The 23,234-nt window shown below is 44.8% G+C and overlaps 1 protein-coding gene across 15 annotated transcripts in view; it reads left to right on the plus strand.

The window, feature by feature from the left end:
• DISC1 (DISC1 scaffold protein) overlaps nt 1-23,234 on the plus strand; it is a 382,434-nt gene that overhangs the window by 200,558 nt on the left and 158,642 nt on the right. For all 15 annotated transcript variants that reach the window (XR_012158151.1, XR_012158148.1, XR_012158149.1 and 12 more), the window contains one exon: nt 15,467-15,655. Coding sequence is in view for 10 of the 15 variants with exons in the window: in XM_073338073.1 (XP_073194174.1) it covers nt 15,467-15,655 (189 nt within the window). In the remaining 5 variants the exon portion in view is untranslated. The remainder of the gene's footprint in view (nt 1-15,466; nt 15,656-23,234) is intronic.

Here is a 23,234-nt window from a genome sequence, read left to right on the forward strand (position 1 = left end):
CATTGCTTCTGTAACTAAAACTGGGTACTCCACAGCAACAGTTGACCAAAATTGGCAAGGTGTCTATGCCTGAATCTGCAGGGCAGTTCAACCAGCTCCTGTTCTGCGTTTTCACTCAAACGGCAAGACAACGTAGCAAAAGTTGAGAACAGATACAGAACCCTATCATATTTCTCCATGTTTATATTTTTAAAGTAAACTCTGAAGTACTCTGCCAAAGTTGAAAGGTGAGCAATGATCTGTCACTCAGTTGTCATGCTGTTTGTATCCAGAAAATCTGTCAATAGAGGAAACATATCTGAGAGTCTACTGCTCATTCTAGTTTTCCAAACCTCTACTTATCATAGAATATCAGGGTTGGAAGGGACCTCAGGAGGTCATCTAGTCCAACCCCCTGCTCAAAGCCGGACCAATCCCCAATTTTTGCCCCAGATCCCAAATGGGCCCCTCAAGGATTGAACTCACAACCCTGGGTTTAGCAGGCCAATGCTCAAACCACTGAGCTATCCCTCCCCTGCATAAAAATAAAAAAATAAAGAAACATTTAATAGAACATCAGGGTTGGAAGGGACCTCAGGATGTCATCTAGTCCAACCCCCTGCTCAAAGCAGGTCCAATCCCCAATTTTTGCCCCAGATCCCTAAATGGCCCCCTCAAGGATTGAACTCACAACCCTAGGTTTAGCAGGCCAATGCTCAAACCACTGAGCCTATCCCTTGTTAATGTGAAATTCTGAAATTACTTCTGAAATTCTGTAATCTTGTCACTCACCTCAAGTATGGTGGTATTGCCTGTTTGTGTGAACAGGTTCAGTGGATTTCACCAGTTAAAAATGTCTGTGAGGTCTGCAAGCTTTGCAATCCATATCGGGTCAGAAAAGTTTACGGCAATCTTGGGATTGTGCACCGAAAGAAAACCCAGCAGCTCTTTTTGACACTCTGCCATGAGATAGCTAACTCACTTCCGTATGAAACAATAATTTGTCATATCCTGCACCTATTTCTAAACACAGATTTGCAAAAAGGCATGAATTCAAAGGCCAGAACTTTACAGAATTCACAACTGTCACAGCTGCATTGAGCACATCATGTAATTCAGGTTCAGTTTCCATTTTCTTTGACGGACGGGCCTGGCAATGCAAGGTACAGTGTGTTTCAGTTACCTGTGGATTTATGGCTCGTATTCTTGCTTCATCACCACTCCTACTGTTTATTATAGAAGCAGCACTATCCATGCAAACATCAACACATTTCTCTCAATTCAGCTATTCAGCTTTCATGAAATTATCCAATAATTTGAATATTTCCTGACCTGTTGTCTGTTCTGGTAACTTCTGACAAAAAAGAAAATCTTCCAAAATTTCCCCCAGTCAAACATAACAAATACACACTAATCATTGTGCTGCATTACCAACGTCAGTTGTCTTATCAAGTTGAATTGCAAACCGTTCACATGTACGTAGCCTTTCAGTTAGATAGCATTTTACATTATTTGAAAGTGATTCAATTCTCTTACTAACTGTGTAGTTAGAAAGTGTTACGGCCTTAAGTTTCTTCGCAGCATTTTCCCTTACCATCACTTTGCACATTTCTATAGCAGCTGGAAGAATTGGTCCTTCTCCAGTGGTACAAGATATTTTACTCTTTGTAATCTGAAGTGCTGTTAAGAAAGATGCTTTCGGAGCCTTTTCTGGAACTGATGTTATGTTTGTCTTTTGAGTTTTCTGTTGATTGTATTCTTCTTTCTCATTGAAAAAAGTCTCTGGGTTTATCTTTATACTCAAGGTGCCTGTTGAGAGGTGTTGTTTCAATTTTGTGGATTTCATTGCTTTGTTTGATAGGATTTATAAGCATACAATGCATTGGGGTTGTCCATAACTAAATTCCATAAAACCAGAATCAGTATAACTTTAATCAAACTTTCTGTTCGTCATTTGTTTCTTACTCCTTGACTCTGCATTGTCCATGACTTCAGCACAACTAGCAGTACTAGTATGAGGACGTTTTAAAAATGTATCCATGCTTCAATGTAATTTGCTCACACACTGTAAAAATATATTCCACTTCCACCCACCAAAGACGTCTCAATCATAAAAAAAACAAAACAAAACACATCTCTTCTGATTTGCTGTCACAAAGCAGTGAGATTTTTTATGTTGATGCTTATGCAATGAGAGTATTACAGCATTGTTCATGCACCATTTGTTGGTTTTAATCGTTAGGCAATGCAGAAGTGTGGTGAGATTTTTTTTTTTTAGTTAGTCATAATATTTTGCAGAACCCTTGTGCAGTCTCTAAGGACTCCAGTTTGAGAACCGCCATTCTAAGGTATAATCTGGTCTCTTTGTACTGCTCAGGCAGCTCAAAGGAGCCTAATTCTAGCTGTAATTAGCCAGCTGAGAATTTCTCTAAGAGTGGAGTGTTTCTCTCAGCAGAGGTAAAGATGTCCGAGTCAGTTCCTGACACAGCCTCTCACCTTCCTCACTGGCACAGAGCGTGTTCTGGGGAGGGAAGAGGTGGATCCTTAGCCAGTGTAAGTTACAGTAGCCCCTAAATTGCCCTAACTTGCTCTGAGGCTGTTGCAGAACAGCCCACCAACTCATGGAGCTGTGTAACTGATCTTTTACCTATGCTTAATGGATTTTGGCTGGAGAAGAAAATCTGCCCCACCATCTTCAAAGTATAATCAGTGTTTGAATTGAATGGAGCACATATAGGAATCACGGTGAGAAGGAGGGAGGGATTTCCTTGTGTCAGTTGCAATTCTTTCCCTTCTCTGGATACTGCTATTCCTGCCAAGAATGAGTTTTATCCCCGACTTATATAAATTCTTCTGGAGAGCTAACTTTTTGTCTTTGAAAATACAATAGAGTATTCCAAATTAAATGGATTTTAAGGAAATTTCCTTGGGTAAATTCTCTCCAGAAACTCAAACTTTTATTTTCTCTGCCCCACTACAATTAATCTCTTTTGTGAGCTGCTCAAAAGATATTTCCTACTTTGCACCTGCTGATTTGATCCTGGTATAATATTCTTCTGTGCCCTCTAAATGGCATTTCCTTCTGTCTGTCTGTCTGTCTCTCTCTCTCAACTACCTTTTCTATAGCAGATCCTGTAAATGGGCCTTCATACAGTGTATTTGCAGGATCAGATGGACAATTTGTATTGCATTATGCCTCATAATAAAAATGGTTGGTATCATTTTTAGGAAATGATAATTGGATCCCAATTCTGGGCCCTAGTTTTTTGAGGTATGTTGGTGATGAAGGCATCTTGCTCATTCATTGTTCATTCCTTCTTGTCTGCAATCCCATTAGCTCTGCTGCTTTCAGAATCTGGTATCTATCACTACATCTAATTCCTCCTCTTTTCTTCGCACTAAGCTTTCCTTATGTGCTCCTAGACCCTCACTTTATCTATTGAAGTCTAAGTTGCAATCAAACTCTGTATCCTCATCAGCAACTGGGTGGAAGATTTTATGACTTGTATTAGTGGCATTGATGGATACCATAATGATGATTGCCCTGAGGAAGAACACCTGTTAGCTCTTTAGTTCTTCTTATTGTTCCAACAGGTGTTGATCTTTAAAAAGTTTTAAAAAGAGGAGGAAGAAAGGTGAATGTGTGCTTTGTGCTTAGTGTCGTTATTTCCCCCCATTCACATTTTCCTGTTTTGCAGAAATCGTTCCTTTGCTAGATGTTGAGCAATATTGGACATAGCTATAGCAGAGCTGGTAGCATACTTCTCTAAATGCAATATAAATGATAAACTAATAGTTGCTGCCAGTGATGAGCTGCCAAAATCTTAACAATGGGTTCCCTCCTCACCCCACGAGGGGGTCGTTGCCCACCCCCACCCCGCGGGACCCCTGACCCATCCACCCCTCTCCCCTGTCCCCTGACTGCCCCCAGAACCGGGCAGGAGGGTCTCGTGGGCCACCGTAGTGGGTGCCCACCCCTAAGAGCCAGAGGCACCTGCCGGGGGGTGAGGTGGGGAGTTCTGGAGGTGCTTACCTGGGGCAGCTCCCAGGAAGCATCTGGCAGGTCCCTCTGGCTCCTAGGGGCGGCGGAGCGTAGTTAGGGGTGGGAGCGGCCGCTCCCCCCACTGATCACATCGAAAGTGGCGCCTTAGGCACCGACCCTGGGTGATCCGGGGCTGGAGCCTCCATGGGGAAAATTTGGTGGGTGCAGAGCACCCACTGGCAGCTCCCTGTCCCGCACCCAGCCCCAGCTCACCTCACCTCCACTCTGCCCGCTCCGTTGAACAGCACGAACAGCTGATTCGCGGAAAGCCTGGGGGGGCAGAGAAGCAGGCGGTGGCTTCACGCTCAGATCAAGGGTAGCAGAGGTGAGTTGAGGCGGGGAGCGGTTCCCCTGCACGCCCCCCACCCTCCCCCGGGTTACCTGCTGTGGTGTGGCCAGCCCTCCTCGCGCCCCCCTTCCCAGCTCACCTTCACATTCCTGGGCCTGAGCGGGAAGCCGCGGCCTGCTTCTCAGCCCACCCCGGCTTTCCGTGCGAACAGTGCCGGGGGGCGGGGGCGGAGAAGCAGAGCGGGGTGGTGCGTATAGGAGAGGAGGCGAAGGTGAAGCGGAGGTGAGCTGGGGCCGGGGCTGGGGCGGGGAGCTGCCGGTGGGTGCTCTGCACCCACCAGATATTCCCCTTGGGTGCTCCAGGGCTGGAGCACCCATGGAGTCGGCGCCTAAGGCGCCACTTTTGGCCAGTTAAATTTAGAAGCCCTCGCGGAACAACCGGTTCTAAAAGGGCTTCTAAATTTAACAACCGGTTCTAGCGAACCGGTGTGAACCAGCTCCAGCTCACCACTGGTTGCTGCTTGGCTTGTTGCATATTAGAAGAACTCACTGTTAAAATCAATGACCCACGATTCCCTATATCTTAGACTTTTTTCTCCTCTGAGAGTCATGCAATGGAGTGGTGGTGTCACCGGTTCTCTTGAACCAGTGGAGCATCTCATGACGCAAACACCCTTTAATTTTACAGCAATCAATTGATATCCAACTTAAGATGGCTGCCTGGGCTTTAAATTCCATTATATAAAACAAATTAGTATTTCGCTGGCTCAATCAAAAGGTGCAATCAGAATTAGGCCCTGACCAGGCTGGGCTTTTGGCTTAAGATGGGAAAACCCTTCCTTCTCTGTCCCAGCTTCACCCAGAACTGCCACCTCAAGGAAGCAGCCAGCCATTTTTACATAGCCCACTGGGTCTTGATTTGGCTTCTGCCTGCTCCCAGCCTTTCTAGCCACTGAAGGACCAATTATTCTTGGTTGTACTAGCAGCTGATCCAGGGTGGCTTCTCTAAGCAACTCTTGGAGGTCTAAACTTACAGCTCCCTTCTCCCAAAATGACACCTTTCGTTGGTGTGCCCCATGGAACTTGAATCTAGTCTTAACAAAGCTGATGGGTCCCTTTCTTTGAGTCTCTGGTGACCTGCTCTCTGTAGCACATTTCATGAAGGTAGCTTTTTTAGTAGCCATTACATCATCCAGGAGAGTGGGAGAGATAAGGACTCTAGTATCAGATCCTCTGTATATGGTTTTCTATGTGGACAAAGTCTACCTTTGTTCTCACTCAAGGTTTCTTAGAAGCATGGTTTTCACTTTTTATATTAACCAAGCAATCTTCTTATTGACCTTCTTCCCAAAGCCTCATGGTAGTAAGGTTGAGGAGGGACTGAACACCTCTGGATGTTAGAAGACCTTTAGCGTTTTATCTGGTACAGGCTAAACCTTTCGGATCTTTGACTCAGTTGTTCATTGCATTTATCAACAGAATGAAGGGCAGTCTTATCTCCACTCCGAGGATATTGTCTTGGATATCCAGTTATAATTGCCTTCCAGTTGGCTAACATAAAGCTGCCAGATGGAGTGTTGGATCATTCAACTAGGTCCCAAGGAATCACTCTGGTCTTTCTCACTAATGTTCCCATATTAGACATTTGCAAAGTGGGAACCTGGTCAGCATGTCATGTATTTGCCTTTGACTATGCTATCTCTCAACAATCTAGAGACCGTGCTAAATTTGGACGAGCAATCCACCAGTCCCTGTTCAAAAATATCTCTGAACCCACCTCTAGTTGGGACTGCTTGTGAGTCACGTACAGTGGAATGGACGTGTGCAAATCAGTCAAAGAAGTAGAAATGTTTACTAAGCGTTACTAAGCAAATGTCCGTTCTATGATCCGTCCTCCTTCCACTCTTTATTTTTATATATGAGTAGGTAGGAAGGATCTGAGGGGGTTGGGGCTGGCTCCTCCCTTTATGCCTGCACACAAGGCGTGAGGCAGCAGAGGGTGCTTGTGCATCCCTGAGGAGTACCATTGCCACTGGGGAAAAAAGCTCTCCAACAATGGTGTACTGGAGTGCGCACACACCTACAGTGGCTTAGACATGTGCCACACATTTAAAAGAACAACAGTTATGGAAAGATTAGTAATAATTTCTTATTTTACCTCTGTGTTTGGTACTGGTATGTGGCCTGGAATACTGTGTCCAGTTTTGGTGTCCACAATTCAGGAAGGATGTTGACAAGTTGGAGAGGGTTCAGGGAAGAACCATAATTAAAGGATTAGAAAACCTGCCTTACAGTGACCAATTCAAGGAGCTTAATCTATTTAGTTTAACAAGAGAAGGTTAAGAGGTGACTTGATCACAGTCTACAAGTATCTACGTGGGGAACAAATATTTGATAATGGACTCTTCACTCTAGCAGGGAAAGATCCAGTGGCTGGAAGTTGAAGCTAGAGAAACTCAAACTGGAAATAAGGCATACATTTTTAAAAGTGGGGGTAATTAACCATTGAAACAATTTACCAAGTTTTGAGATGGATTCTACATCACTAACCATTTTTAAACCAAGATCGGATGTTTTTCTTAAAATATGCTCCAAGAGTTTTGGGGGAAATTCTGTGGCCTGTGTTATGCAGAAGGTCAGTATAGATGATCACAGTGGTCCCTTCTGGCGTTGGAATCTATGAAGCATCCAGAAACAGATAAAGCACTATTGGTAAATGAGATAGAACACCACCATGTGAGGAGTCCCATTCACTGCTACCAATAAGGGGTGTGAGATGGGCTTCTGAAACTCCATGTTGTCAGATCATTCTTCAGATGGAGAAGGATTGTCTTAAGGAAGCATTGTCTTAAGTTGGGAGGACATGGGATAGGTGCCATGGGAATCAATAAGACTGAGTCCTTGTAACTGAGAATTGGCCCAGCAAATCCCCATGATTTTTTTCCTGCCCATCCAAATAGCTTGTGTTAGGGCTTGTCTATGTCAGGAGGTATTTCCTGATTAAATCTATAGCTGGAGGCTCTTTTTCCAGAACAAGGCACTCTTATTCAGGAATATGCACGACCACACATGGACATAATCTGGAGTAGTTAATCCACTTTAAATTCACATCCTACTTTATTCCAGATTAATTTTCAAAGGTTAACAAACCCTTACGTATATCAGTAAATAGCTGTGACCATTTTACTCCCAGACCAGTCTCACTGACAAGGAGCAATTGTTGCTAGAATAGTAGTATAGAAATGTGAAACTTCACCGAGGTGGATCTCTCTTTCTCTGTTTCCCTCTGCACATGCATACTCATATATAAAATAAAATGGGGTGCTGGATTGTGACAAATGACATCTGTTCTGGTGTACTTAGAAATTACAGGCAATGGTAAAGTGTTACATTAGGCAGGCACATTTTGTGAAGTATGCAGTAGAGTTCCCAACTTTCAATTCACACCCTTGCCCCGCCCGCCCGTCCTCTGAGGCCCTGCCCCCTGCTATGCCCCTTCACTGAGGCCACGCCCCCTGTTCACTTCATCTCCCACCCTGTCGCTTGCTCTCCCCACCCTCAGTCACTCCTTCATTTTTGCTGGAGTGTGGGAGGGGGTGAGGGCTCTGGCTGGGGCTGCGAGCTCCAAGGTGGGGCCAGAAATGAGGAGTTCAGTGTGGGAGGGGACTCCAGGCTGAGGCAGTAGGTTGCGATGCGGCTGGGGGTATGGGCTCTAGGGTGGCACCAGGGATGAGGGGTTTGGGGTGCAGGAGGGGGCTCCTGGCTGGAGGATGTAGCCGAGGGGTTTGGAGTATGGAAGGGGGCTCTGGGCTGAGGCATGGGGTTGGGGTGTGGGAGGATGTATGCAGTGATGAGCTGCCAAAATCTTAACAACTGGTTCCCTCCTCACCCCACGAGGGGGTCGTTGCCCACCCCCGCCCCCTGGGACTCCTGCCCCATCCAACCCCCCCGTGACCTCTGACCCATCCACCCCACTCCCCTGTCCCCTGATTGCCCCCAGAACCGGGCAGGAGGGTCTCGTGGGCCACCGTAGTGGGTGCCCGCCCCACCCCTAAGAGCCAGAGGGACCTTCTGGGGGGCAAGATGGGGAGTCCCGGTGGTGCTTACCTGGGGCAGCTCCCAGGAAGCATCCGGCAGGTCCCTCTGGCTCCTAGGGGCGGGGGAGTGTAGCTGGGGGGGAGCAGGGGAAGTGGCCAATCTCCGCACTGATCACATTGTCAAAGTTTGACTCAGACTCACAGTTTATCAGACCGCTCTGTTTTATTAGCAAAGCTGCTCTGCTAATACATTTAGAAGTGAGCCCCCCGAGTGGGGCTTGTGTCTTTTAATTTATACAGTTTTTTTGGAGAACAAGTTACAGAGAAGTTACAGACAAAAGAAGAAAAAAGATTTTAGTCACCACCCTTCGAGATCCCTGAGACCAGTCACGTATCTTCAATTACCTGCCACCCTTAACAATCTCCTTTAACAGCTTCCAGTTAACTTAACTAATTGCCCTTCACACCTTCCATTCAAAAGCTAACTGTCCCTATGTGTGCTCCCTCAGATACTTTGTAACATGTTTTGGCATGCCCTCTCATATACAATGTATCCAGCATGTCCCCTTATACAATGTTATACTTCCACAATGTTATACTTCCACAACATCAAAAGTGGCACCTTAGGCGCCGACTCCCTCGGTGCTCTGGGGCCAGAGCCCCCACAGGGAAAATTTGGTGGGTGCAGAGCAACCACCAGCAGCTCCCTGCACCGCGCCCGGCCTCAGCTCACCTCACCTCCGCTCCGCCTCTGCCCCTGAATGCACCGCCCCGCTCTGCTTCTCTGGCCCCCCCCCCCCCCCCCGGGTTCCTGCGAATCAGCTGTTTGGCAGGAAGCCGGGGGTGGGGGCAGAGAAGCAGACGGTGGCTTCTCGCTCAGGCCGAGGGTGGCAGAGGTGAGCTGGGGTGGGGAGCGGTTCCCCTATGCGCCCCCACCGCCCCCAGTTACCTGCTGCGGCGCGGGCAGCCCTCCTCGCGCTCCCCTGCCCCAGCTCACCTTCACCTCCCTGGGCCTAAGTGCGAAGCCACCGCCTGCTTCTCAGCGCGCCCCGGCTTCCTACGCGAACAGCTGATTCGTGGGAAGCCTGGGGGGGCAGAGAAGCAGAGCGGGGCGGCGCCTTCAGGGGAGGAGGTGGAGGCAGAATGGAGGTGAGCTGGGGGTGGGGCGGGGAGCTGCCGGTGGGTGCTCTGCACCCACGAAATTTTCCCCTTGAGTGCTCCAGGGCTGGAGCACCTGTGGAGTCGGCGTCTAAGGCGCCAGTTTTGGCTAGTTAAATTTAGAAGCCCTTTTAGAACCGGTTGTCCCTTGCGGAACAACCGGTTCTAAAAGGGCTTCTAAATTTAACAACCGGTTCTAGTGAACTGGTGCGAACCGGCTCCAGCTCACCACTGGATGTATGGGCTCTGGGCAGGGGGTGCAGGCTCTGGGGTGGGGATGAAGGGTTTGGGGTGCAAGAGGGTGCTCTGGGCTGGGATCGAGGGGTTCTGAGGGCAGGAGCGGGATCAGGGCGGGAGCTGGGGCAGCGGGTTGGAGCCTGGGAGGGGGTCACAGGTGCAGGCTCTGGGCAGCGCTTACCTCAAGCAGCTCCCAGAAGCAGCGGCATGTCCCCGCCTCCGGCTCCTACATGGAGGCACAGGCAGGCAGCTCTGCAGGCGCTGCCCCCACAGCTCCCATTGGCAGTGTTTCCTGGCTAATGGGAGCTGTGGGGGTGGTGCGTGGGGCGGAGGCAGCGTTCGGAGCCCCCTTGCTGCCCCTACACATAGGAGCCAGAGTGGGGATATGCCGGCTGCTTCCCAGGAGCTGCGCAGTGTGGAGGCTAGCAGGGAACCTGCCAGCCCTGCTGCGTGGCACCACCAACTGGACAGTCAATGGCCCGGTCAGCAAATCTAACCGGAGCTGCCAGGATCCCTTTTCGACCGGATGTTCCGGTCGAAAACCGGACACCTGGTCACCCTCGTATGCAGGTATGTTATATTGCCTGGTGATCCTGTCAGTTTTCACAAGCTGACTAATGCAAGGTCACTGTGTGGATGGGAGGCCTCAGACTATATTGCAAGAAGTATTTGTGATTCAGGAGATGGCCCATTCCTGTCTGGTCCGTACTGAACGAGGGTCTCTAAAATTTGAGTGTAATGTTTAATAAGTATGAGAAGGCAGATTGGGTGGATAGAAGACAGAGTGCTTTCACCAGCATACTCAAGTGGACAGAAAGCCAGCTCTGAACAAGACTGCTGAGGCTTCTGCAAACATCTGCTTTGTGTGTGCAGTGTAAAGGGAATGTTGATGGGTGGGCCAAATTTGATAGGCATTGTGGCCATGCACATGGGGTCACAACACCACTGAAATGTGGCCAGACAGAAATGTGTCTGTCTGGCATTATGGAGGTGTGGGTGGGCCAAATTTCAGTTGCATTGTGACCCCATCTACCAAATGATGGAGCATTGCTCTGACCTGGGATTCCAGGTGCTGGAGCAACACTCTGGACCCCTGCAGCAGCACTAATCCCCAAATTATGGGGAGCCCCTGTGCACTTCCCTGGTTGCACTGGTTATTCCTCCACCAATGTTTGGGATCCTTTTTGTCTGGATTGCTGAAGTCATTTATATTGGTTTAAGTTGTGAGATTTCTTTGCAAACTCTTGAGGTTAGATCCTGCAAGAGCTCTCAGACTTCTACCAAGTAGCCCTCATTTTGTCTACTGACCATGTAATGCTTTATATAAAATCATTATATGTGCCTCATGTTGCAGTATTGATGTCTCACTGCACAAAATAAAACCCAGTACACCATTGTGGATTTAAATGATCACAAACCAAGCTCTCAGTTTCCTCCTCACTACTACACTGCTTCTCAAAACAGATCGTTGTGACTGTGGTGTGTAACGGAATGGCAGGATTTTTTGTTGGCCCACCCTGCTGGTGTTAGAATCTTGCATAAAACTGCTGGTGTTCCAATGGCTCATTTTGGTCTGTACTGCTTATTAAACACCTCTGGATATAAGGGAAATGGGAGTGTCTCTCAACGGAGTGAGAATTGGGGATATAGGAGGGAGGCGGTCCTAGAGGAAAACATTAGGGACCTCCAAACTCAGAGAGGAAGTTTAGGCGAAGGTTTATTGTGATGTTGCTTTTTGACTACCAATAAAGCCAAACCCCAGAAGGGGACTGAGTTTGGTCACATAATTCAGGATCAGCACAGGGTAGAGACTGAGACCATTCATAGAGTGTCATGAGTGATTGATAACTATGATTAGTCCGTGTTCCAAAGTGGAAAATTCATGAATGATTTTGGGGATAAATCCTTTTATATCTGATGCTCCTGGTAATGGAAAGTAATAAGTCACAGAATTGATTCGGCAAAGAGCACTTAGTTAATTACAGGTTTTATTATAATCCTGGTTTCCTTTCACATGGTTGGATACTACTTTTTCTACTGAATTAATAAATTCTATGAGTGAGTGTTGATTTCATATATTTATTCAAATTAAAAAATTTAACATCTTAAAAGTAGCACAGTAAAATTCCATGAACCTGCCAATGTTTTCATGAAATGTATGAAGCTGTTAATTTCACCCATCTGGTATAATATTATGTGGGTGTGCATATTTATACATACACACTAGAGAAATGCAGTCGTTGCTGATGAGGAACTCAGTAGTCTTTCAGCTCTCATTAACACTCCACAATAGTTAGGACAAAATGAAGAATATCACATTTAATGCATATTGCCGGGGAATTTTGCCTAGGTAGATTACTTATCTAAACTGAAATTTGGCCCAGGCGCTGGAAGTAAATATCTATTCTTGTCAGAAATGCCGTGGGATCTTTAATGACCACACCTGGGGTCATTAAACCTTGGGTTTAGGTCTCAACTGAAAGATTTATTTATTATTTTGTTAATGACTACCACTTTCTGCACAACCAGCACTACTTTCTTCAGCATTCTAGGTTTTCCTTACAAATTCTAATAAGGGTTTATTGGTTAAGGGTGTAAGATCATGGGCCCTGAACCAGGGCCTGTGAGTCCCTAGGCCATGCTCAGACTATGGCCACCACCCAGTAGCTTACCCAAACTAGTGGAGAAGGGCGCTGGCGAAGCTCTAGCTCACAAAGGCTCTGCCCACAAAGCTGATCGAGGGAGATATCCAGCCCCAACGTTTGACTGGGATGCATTATTTAAAGCAGATAGAGGTACAGGAAGTTGCTTGAGCAACTTGGTGAATCCCTGGCTACTACGAACCCTGCCTATTTGCCTGACTGCTGAACCCTGCTGAACACTTTGTCCCACTCTCCTGTCTGTTCATGGTTCCCGCTTTCCTGACTCGCTTCAGATCCCTACTACTATGCCCTGCCCCTGACACTGTCTCTGGCTCTGATCCTTGGCTTGGCACCTTACTCTGACCCTGGCTCCACTTCCAGGCACCTGATTCTAGCCATTAGGCCTGACCGCCTATTCCCTGGATCTTCAGTGAGATCCAAAAGAACACTGTCTACGGTGGTACAGCTGTAGAAATTTAACCCCAGGTATTCAGGAAAGTGATGAATTATTGTGCTCTGTTTAGGTGGTAAAATTACTTTGTCATCAAAATGAGGCATTTTATCAAATTTATGATATTAACAAACTGAAATATTTTTACAGGTGTCTAAAGGATATTTCTATAGTAACCAAAGTGACTTGTGGTTTCTAAAAAGCAGAAGGGCATTTTTTATAATGTTGGCAGGTAGGGATATAGATCTATTTTTAAAATTAACTTTCTTGTGGCATTTAGAAAGTGCCTATTTTAGTTACTGTGATTGCGGTCAGGAGTTCACTGATGGCACTTTCAGGAGGTGGTGCACAGATCCGTATATGCTTTGATGATTTTTCATCACAGACTCACAGGCATATTTCTGCTGTCAGGAAAATCTACATCAGAGAGATTTACCTTATGGGCATATACTTGATGCCTTTTCATCATAGCCTGAGTTTTGATATTAACCTCCCCTCTGGGAATTCATAATTATTCAACATGTATAAAACTTCCATGTATAGCATCATACCTTCTCCCTAGCTTTTTTCAGAAGTAGAAAGAAGGCTCCAGATTTTAATTAAGAATATCATCTTTTTTATGTTTTATTAAGGATCCTGTGCACTAAGGCTTGTAATGAGTTCTATTTTCTTTGGAGAGACCATTGTTTTGTTGTCAGCCGCGCTGCCTTAGAGGCATCTCAATATTTGCCATTCATCCATTATTATATGTCAACTTTTTCCTCATTTCCCCCCACCCCTGTGGAAGCAAATCACAGATTAGGTTTATAAAACATTTATAGTGGCTCAGGGTGGGGGCAGGGGAAGGATGACGCTTATACACCCTGCTCTTAGGGGTTATTTATAATTATTTATTTGTAAAAATTCACCGTAGGTTGAATTTTGGCAAATAGGATCTAACCTAGGCAATAGAAATGGAGATTTTGTTATAAGTAAAGAGAAGATTGTTTGGTTTCTTTCATTTATGATAAGGGAAAAAATGATAGATTGAGAGTTCTTCTGACTCACAGGATTGAATTAAAAAATACACGATACTTATGTCTGAAGCTGAAAATTTGCCGATTGGTGCTTTGGGATATTTCTTAAAGAAAAACAAAACGGTTTACCTTAGAAAATCATCTGTTGTGTAAAGGCAGCAGTTTATTGTCCTTTTCAACCAAAAATTTCATAAAGCATTTTGGTATGTGGACAATAGATGGAGCTGTTATGGTCTGGGATACCTATAATCTGTGCATTCTCTTTTGAGTTTTGAGGTGGTAGATGGATAATATATGCACAAGTGGATGTGCTTCACATTAATTTCTAGAAGCAGTGTTTCATCCGTAACCCTTGAATGCCCTTGCTGCTTACGTCAGAGCCCCTAAAGGTTATTTTATAGATCTGTGTTTACAGGTACTCATATGGCCTCTGCCACCTTAGGGCTAGTCTACATTTAAATGTTTTACTAGTATAACTATTTTGGTTGGGGGTGTGTGTATTTTTTTTACCGAAATAGCTATACCAGTGAAATCCCTACTGTGAACACAATTTAAATTGTGTAAAAATTACTTATACTGGTATGGTTATTCCCCTTCCCATACTGGAATAGCAAAAGTGGTAGAAAGCTCCTTTATACTGCTATAACTGCATCCACACTAGGGGGATTGTGCGATTTTAACTATACTGACATAGTTAAAATGGTACAACTTTCTAGTGTCATCAATGTAATTATCCTTGTGAGGTAGGGAAGTGCTATTATCTTGATCTTTACAAAACGAGGCACAGAGAGTTTAAGGACTAATAATATAAGCAAGCCAGCGGTAGAGCTGGGAATTTAACTCAGGACTCCTGACTCCCAGTTCTGATTCTCTAACGGGAATCACACACTACTCAGGAACTGTAGGGCAAAATAAGATGGGAGTATCAGGAACCCTGCATGGCTCCTAAACTACACGTTTCAGGGAGAGAAAGAAGTCGAGAATCCTGATTTTTAAGCACTTATCCATGCAACCTCAGCATTTTCTTTTTTGATATATTATTTTTAATAAGTGCATACCATTTACAAACACAGTTTGTCCTATATATAAAAACCGTAAGGAAATAATGGTATATGGTATTTTTCGTTGTGCAACAAAGATGTTTTTGGAGTCTAACAGATTTATGGTACCCATTTAAATGTACTGTATCATCTGGCAATTATAAATTGAGGTACATTATAAAGCCTGATGATGATCTGATGGACTACAAGGTAATGACCCATGAATTACAAGTGTGAAATTTTCTTCAACTTAAATATCAGACATGGGTTTTCCCCACAAATGTAAAAAATAATTAAAAACTAAAAATGAGGGAATGTTTTCTGTATAAAATAATCTAGGTAAACCATAATTGTGAACATCTTGTTCCAATGGGTTATTAAGAACATTTCCTGTAATGGTATTTAGTGGAGCAGAAAAATTAAACAGAATGCAAAACTCTCCTCTCTTTTAATACTGTTGTTTTAGCTGCTGCTTGGGTCTTTAGTTGCTTAATTTCCTGTGTTTTCTGTGCAATCTACTGATGTTGCAAATGTTTGTTTCCTTCTCTCTTACCCTTCCTCCAAATGAATCTGCAGGAAGTAATTTCTGTACTGCTAAGGATCTTGCAGAAGAAATCAGATCATTAACATCTGAGAGAGAAGGGCTGGAGGGACTTCTCAATGAGCTGTTGGTGCTGAATGCCAGAAATGTCCGAAAATTAGAGGGAATTAAAGAAGATTTCAACAGATTGAAACAAGAACTGGAGCAGGGGAAGTCTGCCTTTGGTAAGTAGTTCACTGTTGGGTGATTGAAGCTTTGCTTGTGCTATATTGTGGACAGACCAGTATTCTGCTGGATTGGATGAACAGCACTGTGATGTGTGTGACATGCAGAACATACCATTTTTAGGAGGGAAATTTTGGCAGGACCTTGATAAACAGTAGTTTGTACATGCTGTCAGGCTCTGTCTTGTCATTCATGAGTGACATTTTTTCTAGCTTTGTGTATATTAGTTTTGTAGGGTGCTTTTGATATCTCTGTTAGCCCTGATTCTCAAAAAGTCTCTTGTGCTGAAACCTAATTAATAATAATAATGCCTTGTGCATGTACATCATGTACATAATCAAATATCTTGTACATAAATGTTCTTGTACTTTTCATCTATGGAAAATATAGGGTGTCCACAACAGTAGGAACCTCTGCCTTTAGCAGAATTGGGTATTTATTCAGTATGTTTGTTGGGAAAGTGTGTAACTCATAGAGGGCACAAGGTTTTGAAAGCAAGAAGTCTTTATTTAAATAAGTGGTTTAGCGAGTACAGCTAACAAGTCAACATAAGCAGCCTTTCTGGCTTACTGTTTCAAAGTGGAATCAGGAAATTTGATCTGTGATTAAGTGAATGCAACTGACAAAGTAGTGCTGCTTCTAAGTTCTGTAGATCCTCTGTCTTCTGCCTTCCCTTCCTGAAGCCGTCCAGTAAGTTACCAGATACAGTGGCTATGTTGCTTAAGTAAAAGATGGCGTAGTGTTTAATTGATTACAAATACACACAAACGGTAGTTGCCTCTGCCTGCTAAACATAATGGTATGTCTACACTACGAAATTAGGTCGATTTTATAGAAGTCAATTTTTAGAAATCGATTTTTTACAGTCAGTTGTGTATGTCTCCACTAAGCGCATTAAGTCGGCAGAGTGTGTCCTCAATACCGTGGCTAGCATTGACTTACAGAGCGGTGAACTGTGGGTAGCTATCCCACAGTTCCCGCAGTCTCTGCTGCCCATTGGAATTCTGGGTTAAGCTCCCATGCCTGATGGGACAAAACCATTGTCGAGGATGGTTTTGGGTACATGTTGTCAGTCGCCCTTCCCTCCCTCCCTCTGTGAAAGCAATGGCAGACAATCTGGGCCTGACAAACAAGCACAGACTGGTGGGACCACACAGTGTTGCAGGTATGGGAAGATTCCCAGTGGCTGTAAAACTTTTGCATGTATAAGGCCACTTTCCTCGAACTTCGTGAGTTGCTTTCCCCCATCCTGAAGCGCAGGAATACCAAGATGAGAGCTGCCCTGACAGTTGAGAAGTGAGTGGCGATAGCCCTGTGGAAGCTTGCAATACCTGACTGCTACCGGTCAGTCGGGAATCAATTTGGAGTGGGCAAGTCTACTGTGGGGACTGCTGTGATCCAAGTAGCCAATGCAATCACTGACATTCTGCAATCAAGGGTAGTGACTCTGGGAAATGTGCAGGTCATAGTGGATGGCTTTGCTGCAATGGTTTTCCCTAACTGTGGAGGGGTAATAGATGGAACACATAGCCCAGTATGTAAACCACAAGGGGTACTTCTCAATGGTGCTGAAAGCACTGGTGGATCACAAGGGACAACCGACATCAACGTGGGATGGCCGGGAAAGGTGCATGACGCTCGCATCTTTACGAACTCCAGGCTGTTCGAGCAGTTGTAAGAAGGGACTTACTTCCCAGACCAGAAAATTACTGTTGGGGATGTTGAAATGCCAATAGTTATCCTTGGGGACCCAGCCTACCCCTTGCACCCATGGCTCATGAAGCTGTACACAGGCAGCCTGGACAGTAGTAATGAGCAGTTCAGCTATAGGCTGAACAAGTGCAGAATGGTGGTAGACTGTGCCTTTGGACATTTAAAAGTTCGCTGGCGCTGTTTGCTGACTAGGTTAGACCTCAGTGCAACCAACATGTTATTGCTGCTTGCTGTGTGCTCCATAATATCTGTGAAAGTAAGGGGGAGACATTTATGGCGGGGTGGGATGTTTAGGCAAATTGCCTGGTGGCCGATTTTGAGCAGCCAGACACCAGGGCGATTAGAAGAGCACAGCTAGGAGTGCTGTGCATCAGAGAGGCTTTAAAAACCAGTTTCATGACTGCCCAGGCTACGGTGTGACAGTTGTGTGTGTTTCTCCTTGATGCAAACCTGCCCCCTTTGTTGATTTTAATTCCCTGTAAGCCAACCACCTTCCCCTCTTCGGTCACAGCTGGCAAAGGAAATAAAGTAACTATTGTTTTAAAACCATGCATTCTTTCTTTATTGATTAAAAAAAGTGAGATAACTGACAAGTTAGCCCGGGTGGGCTGGGGTGTGGGAGGAGGGAAGGACAAGGCCACATTGCTTATTGTAGCCACACTGCAAGTCAAAACTGTTTGAATGACAGCCTTCTGTTGCTTGGGCCATCCTCTAGCGTGGAGTGGCTGGGTGCCCGGAGCCCTCCCGCCCTGCGTTCTTGGGCATTTGGGTGAGGAGGATATGGAACTTGGAGAGGAGAGCAGGTGGTTATACAATGGATGCAGTGGGGGTCTGTGCTCTTGTTGGCTTTCCTGCAGCTCGAACAGATGGTTCATCATGTCCTTTTGCTCCCCCATTAGCCTCAGCATCGCCTCCTGTCACTGCTCTTCACGCTCACTTAATGCTTTCCTGGCCTCTGCCACTGAATGCCTCCATGCATTCAGCTGTGCCCTGTCAGTGTGGGAGGACTGCATGAGCTTGGAAAACGTGTGATTGCGAGTGTGTTTTTTTCGCCTTCTAATCTGTGATAACCTCAGGGATGAAGATGATAAGCGGAGCATGGAAACATTTGCACCTGGGGGGAGATAAAAAGGGAGAGTAAAATTTAAGAGGATACATTTCTGAGAACAAAAGGGAGACTCTTTCATAGTGAATCAAGCAATTCACAGCAGACAGCACATATGCTTTAAATACAAGGTTGCATTTTGCCTTTTATATTGAGCCACTTTGGTGACACATCACAAATGGCTGGGCAACAAAATTCGGTTTCCAGGCAGCCATAGAAAGCCTTTTGGTAGGTGGGGTTGGCTTTTTCTGCCTTCATAACATGTGGGAATGGTTTCAAACTGCAGCGCCATGCTTTCCAATAGCAAGGAATGGCAGCTGGGTTTCACATTTAAAAGGAGGGCCTTCGGTTTTTCGGGTGGATGTGCAGCACACACCTCCCCCCACCCAACTGCATGGCTATTCTCTGGGATGAATCCTTCACCCCTCCCCTTGCCGCGTGGCTATTCTCCGGGATGATCCCTTTTAGCCAAGTGCAAACAACCCGGTATGAACTGAGTCCTTTTACTGTTCCCTTACAAAAATTCCCCTATTTCAACCAGGTGACCGTGAATGATATCACTCTCCTGAGGCTAACACAGAAAGATAAAGACCGAATGTTGCTTGAATGCGGCCAAAACCCAGGACCATTCGCTGCCATGCTTTGTGCTGCAATGATTCCAGACTACTTGTGAGTCACTTGGTGTGGTAAACGAAATAAGGCAGCCCTCCCCAGAAACCTTCTGCAAAGGCTTTCAGAGTACCTCCAAGAGAGCTTCATGGAGATGTCCCTGGAGGATTCCCGCTCCATCCCCAGATGCGTTAACAGACTTTTCCAGTAGCTGTACTGGCCGCGAATGCATCCCAAGTCTTCAGGGCAAATCAAACATTAAACACTATTGCTTTTAAACCCTGTACTGTAGTTACAAATGTGCACTTACCAGAGGTGCCTTCTCCGGCTTCAGGGTCGGGGATCCCGCCTTGGGAGGGTATTGGCTCCAGGGTGATGAAAAGGTCCTGGCTGCTGGGGAGAACGGATTCACTGCTTGCTTGCTGCGCATTCTCCTCCTCCTCCTCCTCATTCACAAAATCCTCCTCCCTGTTGCATGAGACTCCCCCCTTGCAGGTGTCCACGGACAGTGGTGGGGTAGTGGTAGGGTCCCCCCCTAGAATGCCATGCAGCTGATCACAGAAGCAGCATGTACGGAGCTCTGACCTGGAACGACCATTTGCCTCCTTTGTCTTTTGGTAGGCTTGCCTGAACTCCTTAACTTTCACGCGGCACTGCTGTGTGTCCCTGTTGTAGCCTCTCTCCACCATGCCCTGTGCGATTTTGCCATATATATTAGCATTTCTTATTTTTGATCAGAGTTCTGCCTGCACAGATTCTTCTCCCCATACAGCAATCCGATCCAGTGTCTCCCGTTCGCTCCATGCTGGAGCTCATTTTCGATTCTGGGAGGAATGCATGGTCACTTGTGCTGCTGAGCTCGCCATGCTGACCAAACAGGAAATGAAATTCAAAATTTCCTGGGGCTTTTCCTGTGTACCTGGCTAGTGCATCAGAGTTAAAAGCACTGTCCAGAGCGGTCACATTGGAGCACTCTGGGATAGCTCTCAGAGGCCAATACCATCAAATTGAGTCTGCACTATCCCAAATTCGATCCAGCAAGGTCAATTTTAGCTTGACTCCCCTCACTGGGGAGGAGTACAGAAATTGATTTTAAGAGCCGTTTAGGTCGACGGAACGGGGTTGGTTGTTTAGATGCATTCATTTTAAAATCGACCTAACGTGGCTAAATTCAACCTAACCCCGTAGTGTAGACCAGGGCTTAGAGTTGTTTTCTTGAGAAAGAATTAGAGATAGTTCCAGAGTTTGAAACTCTTCCTACCTCAAAATCTTCTGAGCAGCATGCTGGTAGAAGAGACAACAGCATTGCTCTTTTGGAAGGATGCTGAGTTTTTTTTCGAAGGTGACCAGACAGGAAGAGCTATCTTAAAAACAAAAAGATGGATTTTGTAGGCCACTAAAGAGATTTAAAGCAACAGTACTCTTGAAAATATATGTAGGAAGGGAAGGAAGATGTGTCCTCTATGCTACTAGACAAGTATTTATCCTGCTAGAAACAGAGACAAACACCTACAAGATCTCTTTCAAGCATTCTTACAACTACAATACCCACCTGCTGAAGTGAAGAAACAGATTGACAGAGCCAGAAGAGTACCCAGAAGTCACCTACTACAGGACAGGCCCAACAAAGAAAGTAACAGAATGCCACTAGCCATCACCTTCGGCCCCAACTAAAACCTCTCCAGCGCATCATCAAGGATCTACAACCTATCCTGAAGGATGATCCCTCACTCTCACAGATCTTGGGAGACAGGCCAGTCCTCACTTACAGACAGCCCCTCAACCTGAAGCAAATACTCACCAGCAACCACACAATAATAACACTAACCCAGGAACTATCCTTGCAACAAAGTCTATTGCCAACTCTGTCCACACAGCTATTCAAGGGACACCTTCATAGGACCTAATCACATCAGCCACACTATCAGAGGCTCGTTCACCTGCACATCTATAAATGTGATAAATGCCATCATGTGCCAGCAACGCCCCTCTGCCATGTACATTGGCCAAACCAGACAGTCTCTACGTAAAAGAATAAATGGACACAAACCAGACGTCAAGAATTATAACATTCAAAAAGCAGTCAGAGAACACTTCAGCCTCCCTGGACACTCAATTACAGACCTAAAAGTTGCAATTATTCAACCAAAAAAACCTTCAAAAACAGACTCCAATGAGAAACAGCAGAACTGGAATTAATCTGCAAACTGGACACCATTAAATTAGGCTTGAATAAAGACTGGAAGTGGATGAGCCATTACGCTAACTAAACACTATTTCCCCATGCTAATTTTCCTCCTACTGTTACTCACACCTTCTTGTCAACTGTTTGAAATGGGCCATCCTGACCATCCCTACAAAGGAGTTTTTTCTCCTGCTGATGATAGCCCTCAACTTAATCGATTGGTCTCGTTAAGAATTGGTATGGCAACCCCCATTTTTTCATGTTCTCTGTGTGTGTATATCTATATCTATATCTAACTATATCTTCCTATGGTATTTTCCACTGCATGTATCTGATGAAGTGGGCTTTAGCCCACGAAAGCTTGTGCTCAAATAAATTTGTTAGTCTCTAAGGTGCCACAGGTACTCCTCCTTTCTGCTGTTACTGACTAACACAGCTACCACTCTGAAACCTGTGAACATAAACAAAGTGATCCAAAAACAGATGATGCATGCTTTCTAATTATTTGGGCTTTCCAATGGATTGAAGAGGTTTTTTTGATCCTCCAGGCTGTGCCCTTCATATTGCTACCTGCTCTGTTAGAGAAAGGGAACTTTCCATAATTTTCCAAATGGTTCATTTTTCAAATGAGTTCTTCTTCAGTGAGCTTTCAGACAAATGCTTATGTGAGCTTGTTGAACCAACAGAACTGGCAGCCGTTCAAAGACTGTTTTTTGTGTATGCAATAAGGCATCATAGTATGCTGAAATTTACTGTAAACTATGATGATAATAAATTGTAAAGCACTGAGATATGTCAGAGATTTACTGTACAGATTTGCAAAAAGAAAAGGAGTACTTGTGGCACCTTAGAGAGTAATCGATTTATTTGAGCATAAGCTTTCGTGAGCTACAGCTCACTTCATCGGATGCATACTGTGGAAACTGCAGAAGACATTATATACACAGAGACCATGAAACAATATCTTGACCATGAAACAATATCTATGAAACAATATCTTGTTTCATGGTCTCTGTGTATATAATGTCTTCTGCAGTTTCCACAGTATGCATCCGATGAAGTGAGCTGTAGCTCACGAAAGCTTATGCTCAAATAAATTGGTTAGTCGCTAGGGTGCCACAAGTACTCCTTTTCTTTTTGCGAATACAGACTAACAGGGCTGTTACTCTGAAACCTATATAGATTTGTAATTTGTTTTGTTGTGATTCCACAAGAATAAGTGAAGGAAGTTAATTCTGTATGAAATAAAACTCTATGGAGCACAAATTGCTAAAATCTGTATAAACTATTAAAATTATTTATTCTTCATATAATCTACACCATTTTACTTTTTGGAAGATAGACACTCCTTTAGATTTGAGAGCATCTAGCATGTGAATTTTGGTTGGAAACAAACCTGTGAAAAGTGGTAAACATCTTGTATTTTAAAAAAGGACATGGAGTTTCATGAACCAGTTGTCTTTTCACATAGTACTTTTATGCTTGGAAAATAAAACATGGAATAGTATAAACTGCAGATGGCACATTATCATTGAGAAGGCTTTGTCTGTGATTGCTGCTGTTCTTTATTGAATGTTGCACCCTGTTTTCTATGGGAGACTAATTGGTGATGAGGACAGGTTTTTTTTCAAGGTTATTATTGAATTTAACCTTTAGCAACTGGCAGTTGAAATTAGTCGAGTAACTTTGACTTTGGGTTGTTTTGGTGCTCATCACAAAATATAGTCTGTGATCATGCCTATTTAGAAAAATGGAGGGAGAAAGAATAGTAGAATAAAGATGAAGATACTGACTGTATAAGGAATATCGATGATAGTAGGGATTGGTAAATACCCCAGTATGCACACATCTCATTTTTATGATAAACAGGAATATTTTGAGAAACATACCTTGGAAATAATAAGGATAGATGAGAGCTCCTGAATAATGGGCAGGGAAGTTCAGAGGAAGAATATCTACATCACAA

This window comes from Lepidochelys kempii, chromosome 3, assembly GCF_965140265.1.
Source record: "Lepidochelys kempii isolate rLepKem1 chromosome 3, rLepKem1.hap2, whole genome shotgun sequence".
Classification (NCBI taxonomy): Eukaryota; Metazoa; Chordata; order Testudines; family Cheloniidae; genus Lepidochelys; species Lepidochelys kempii.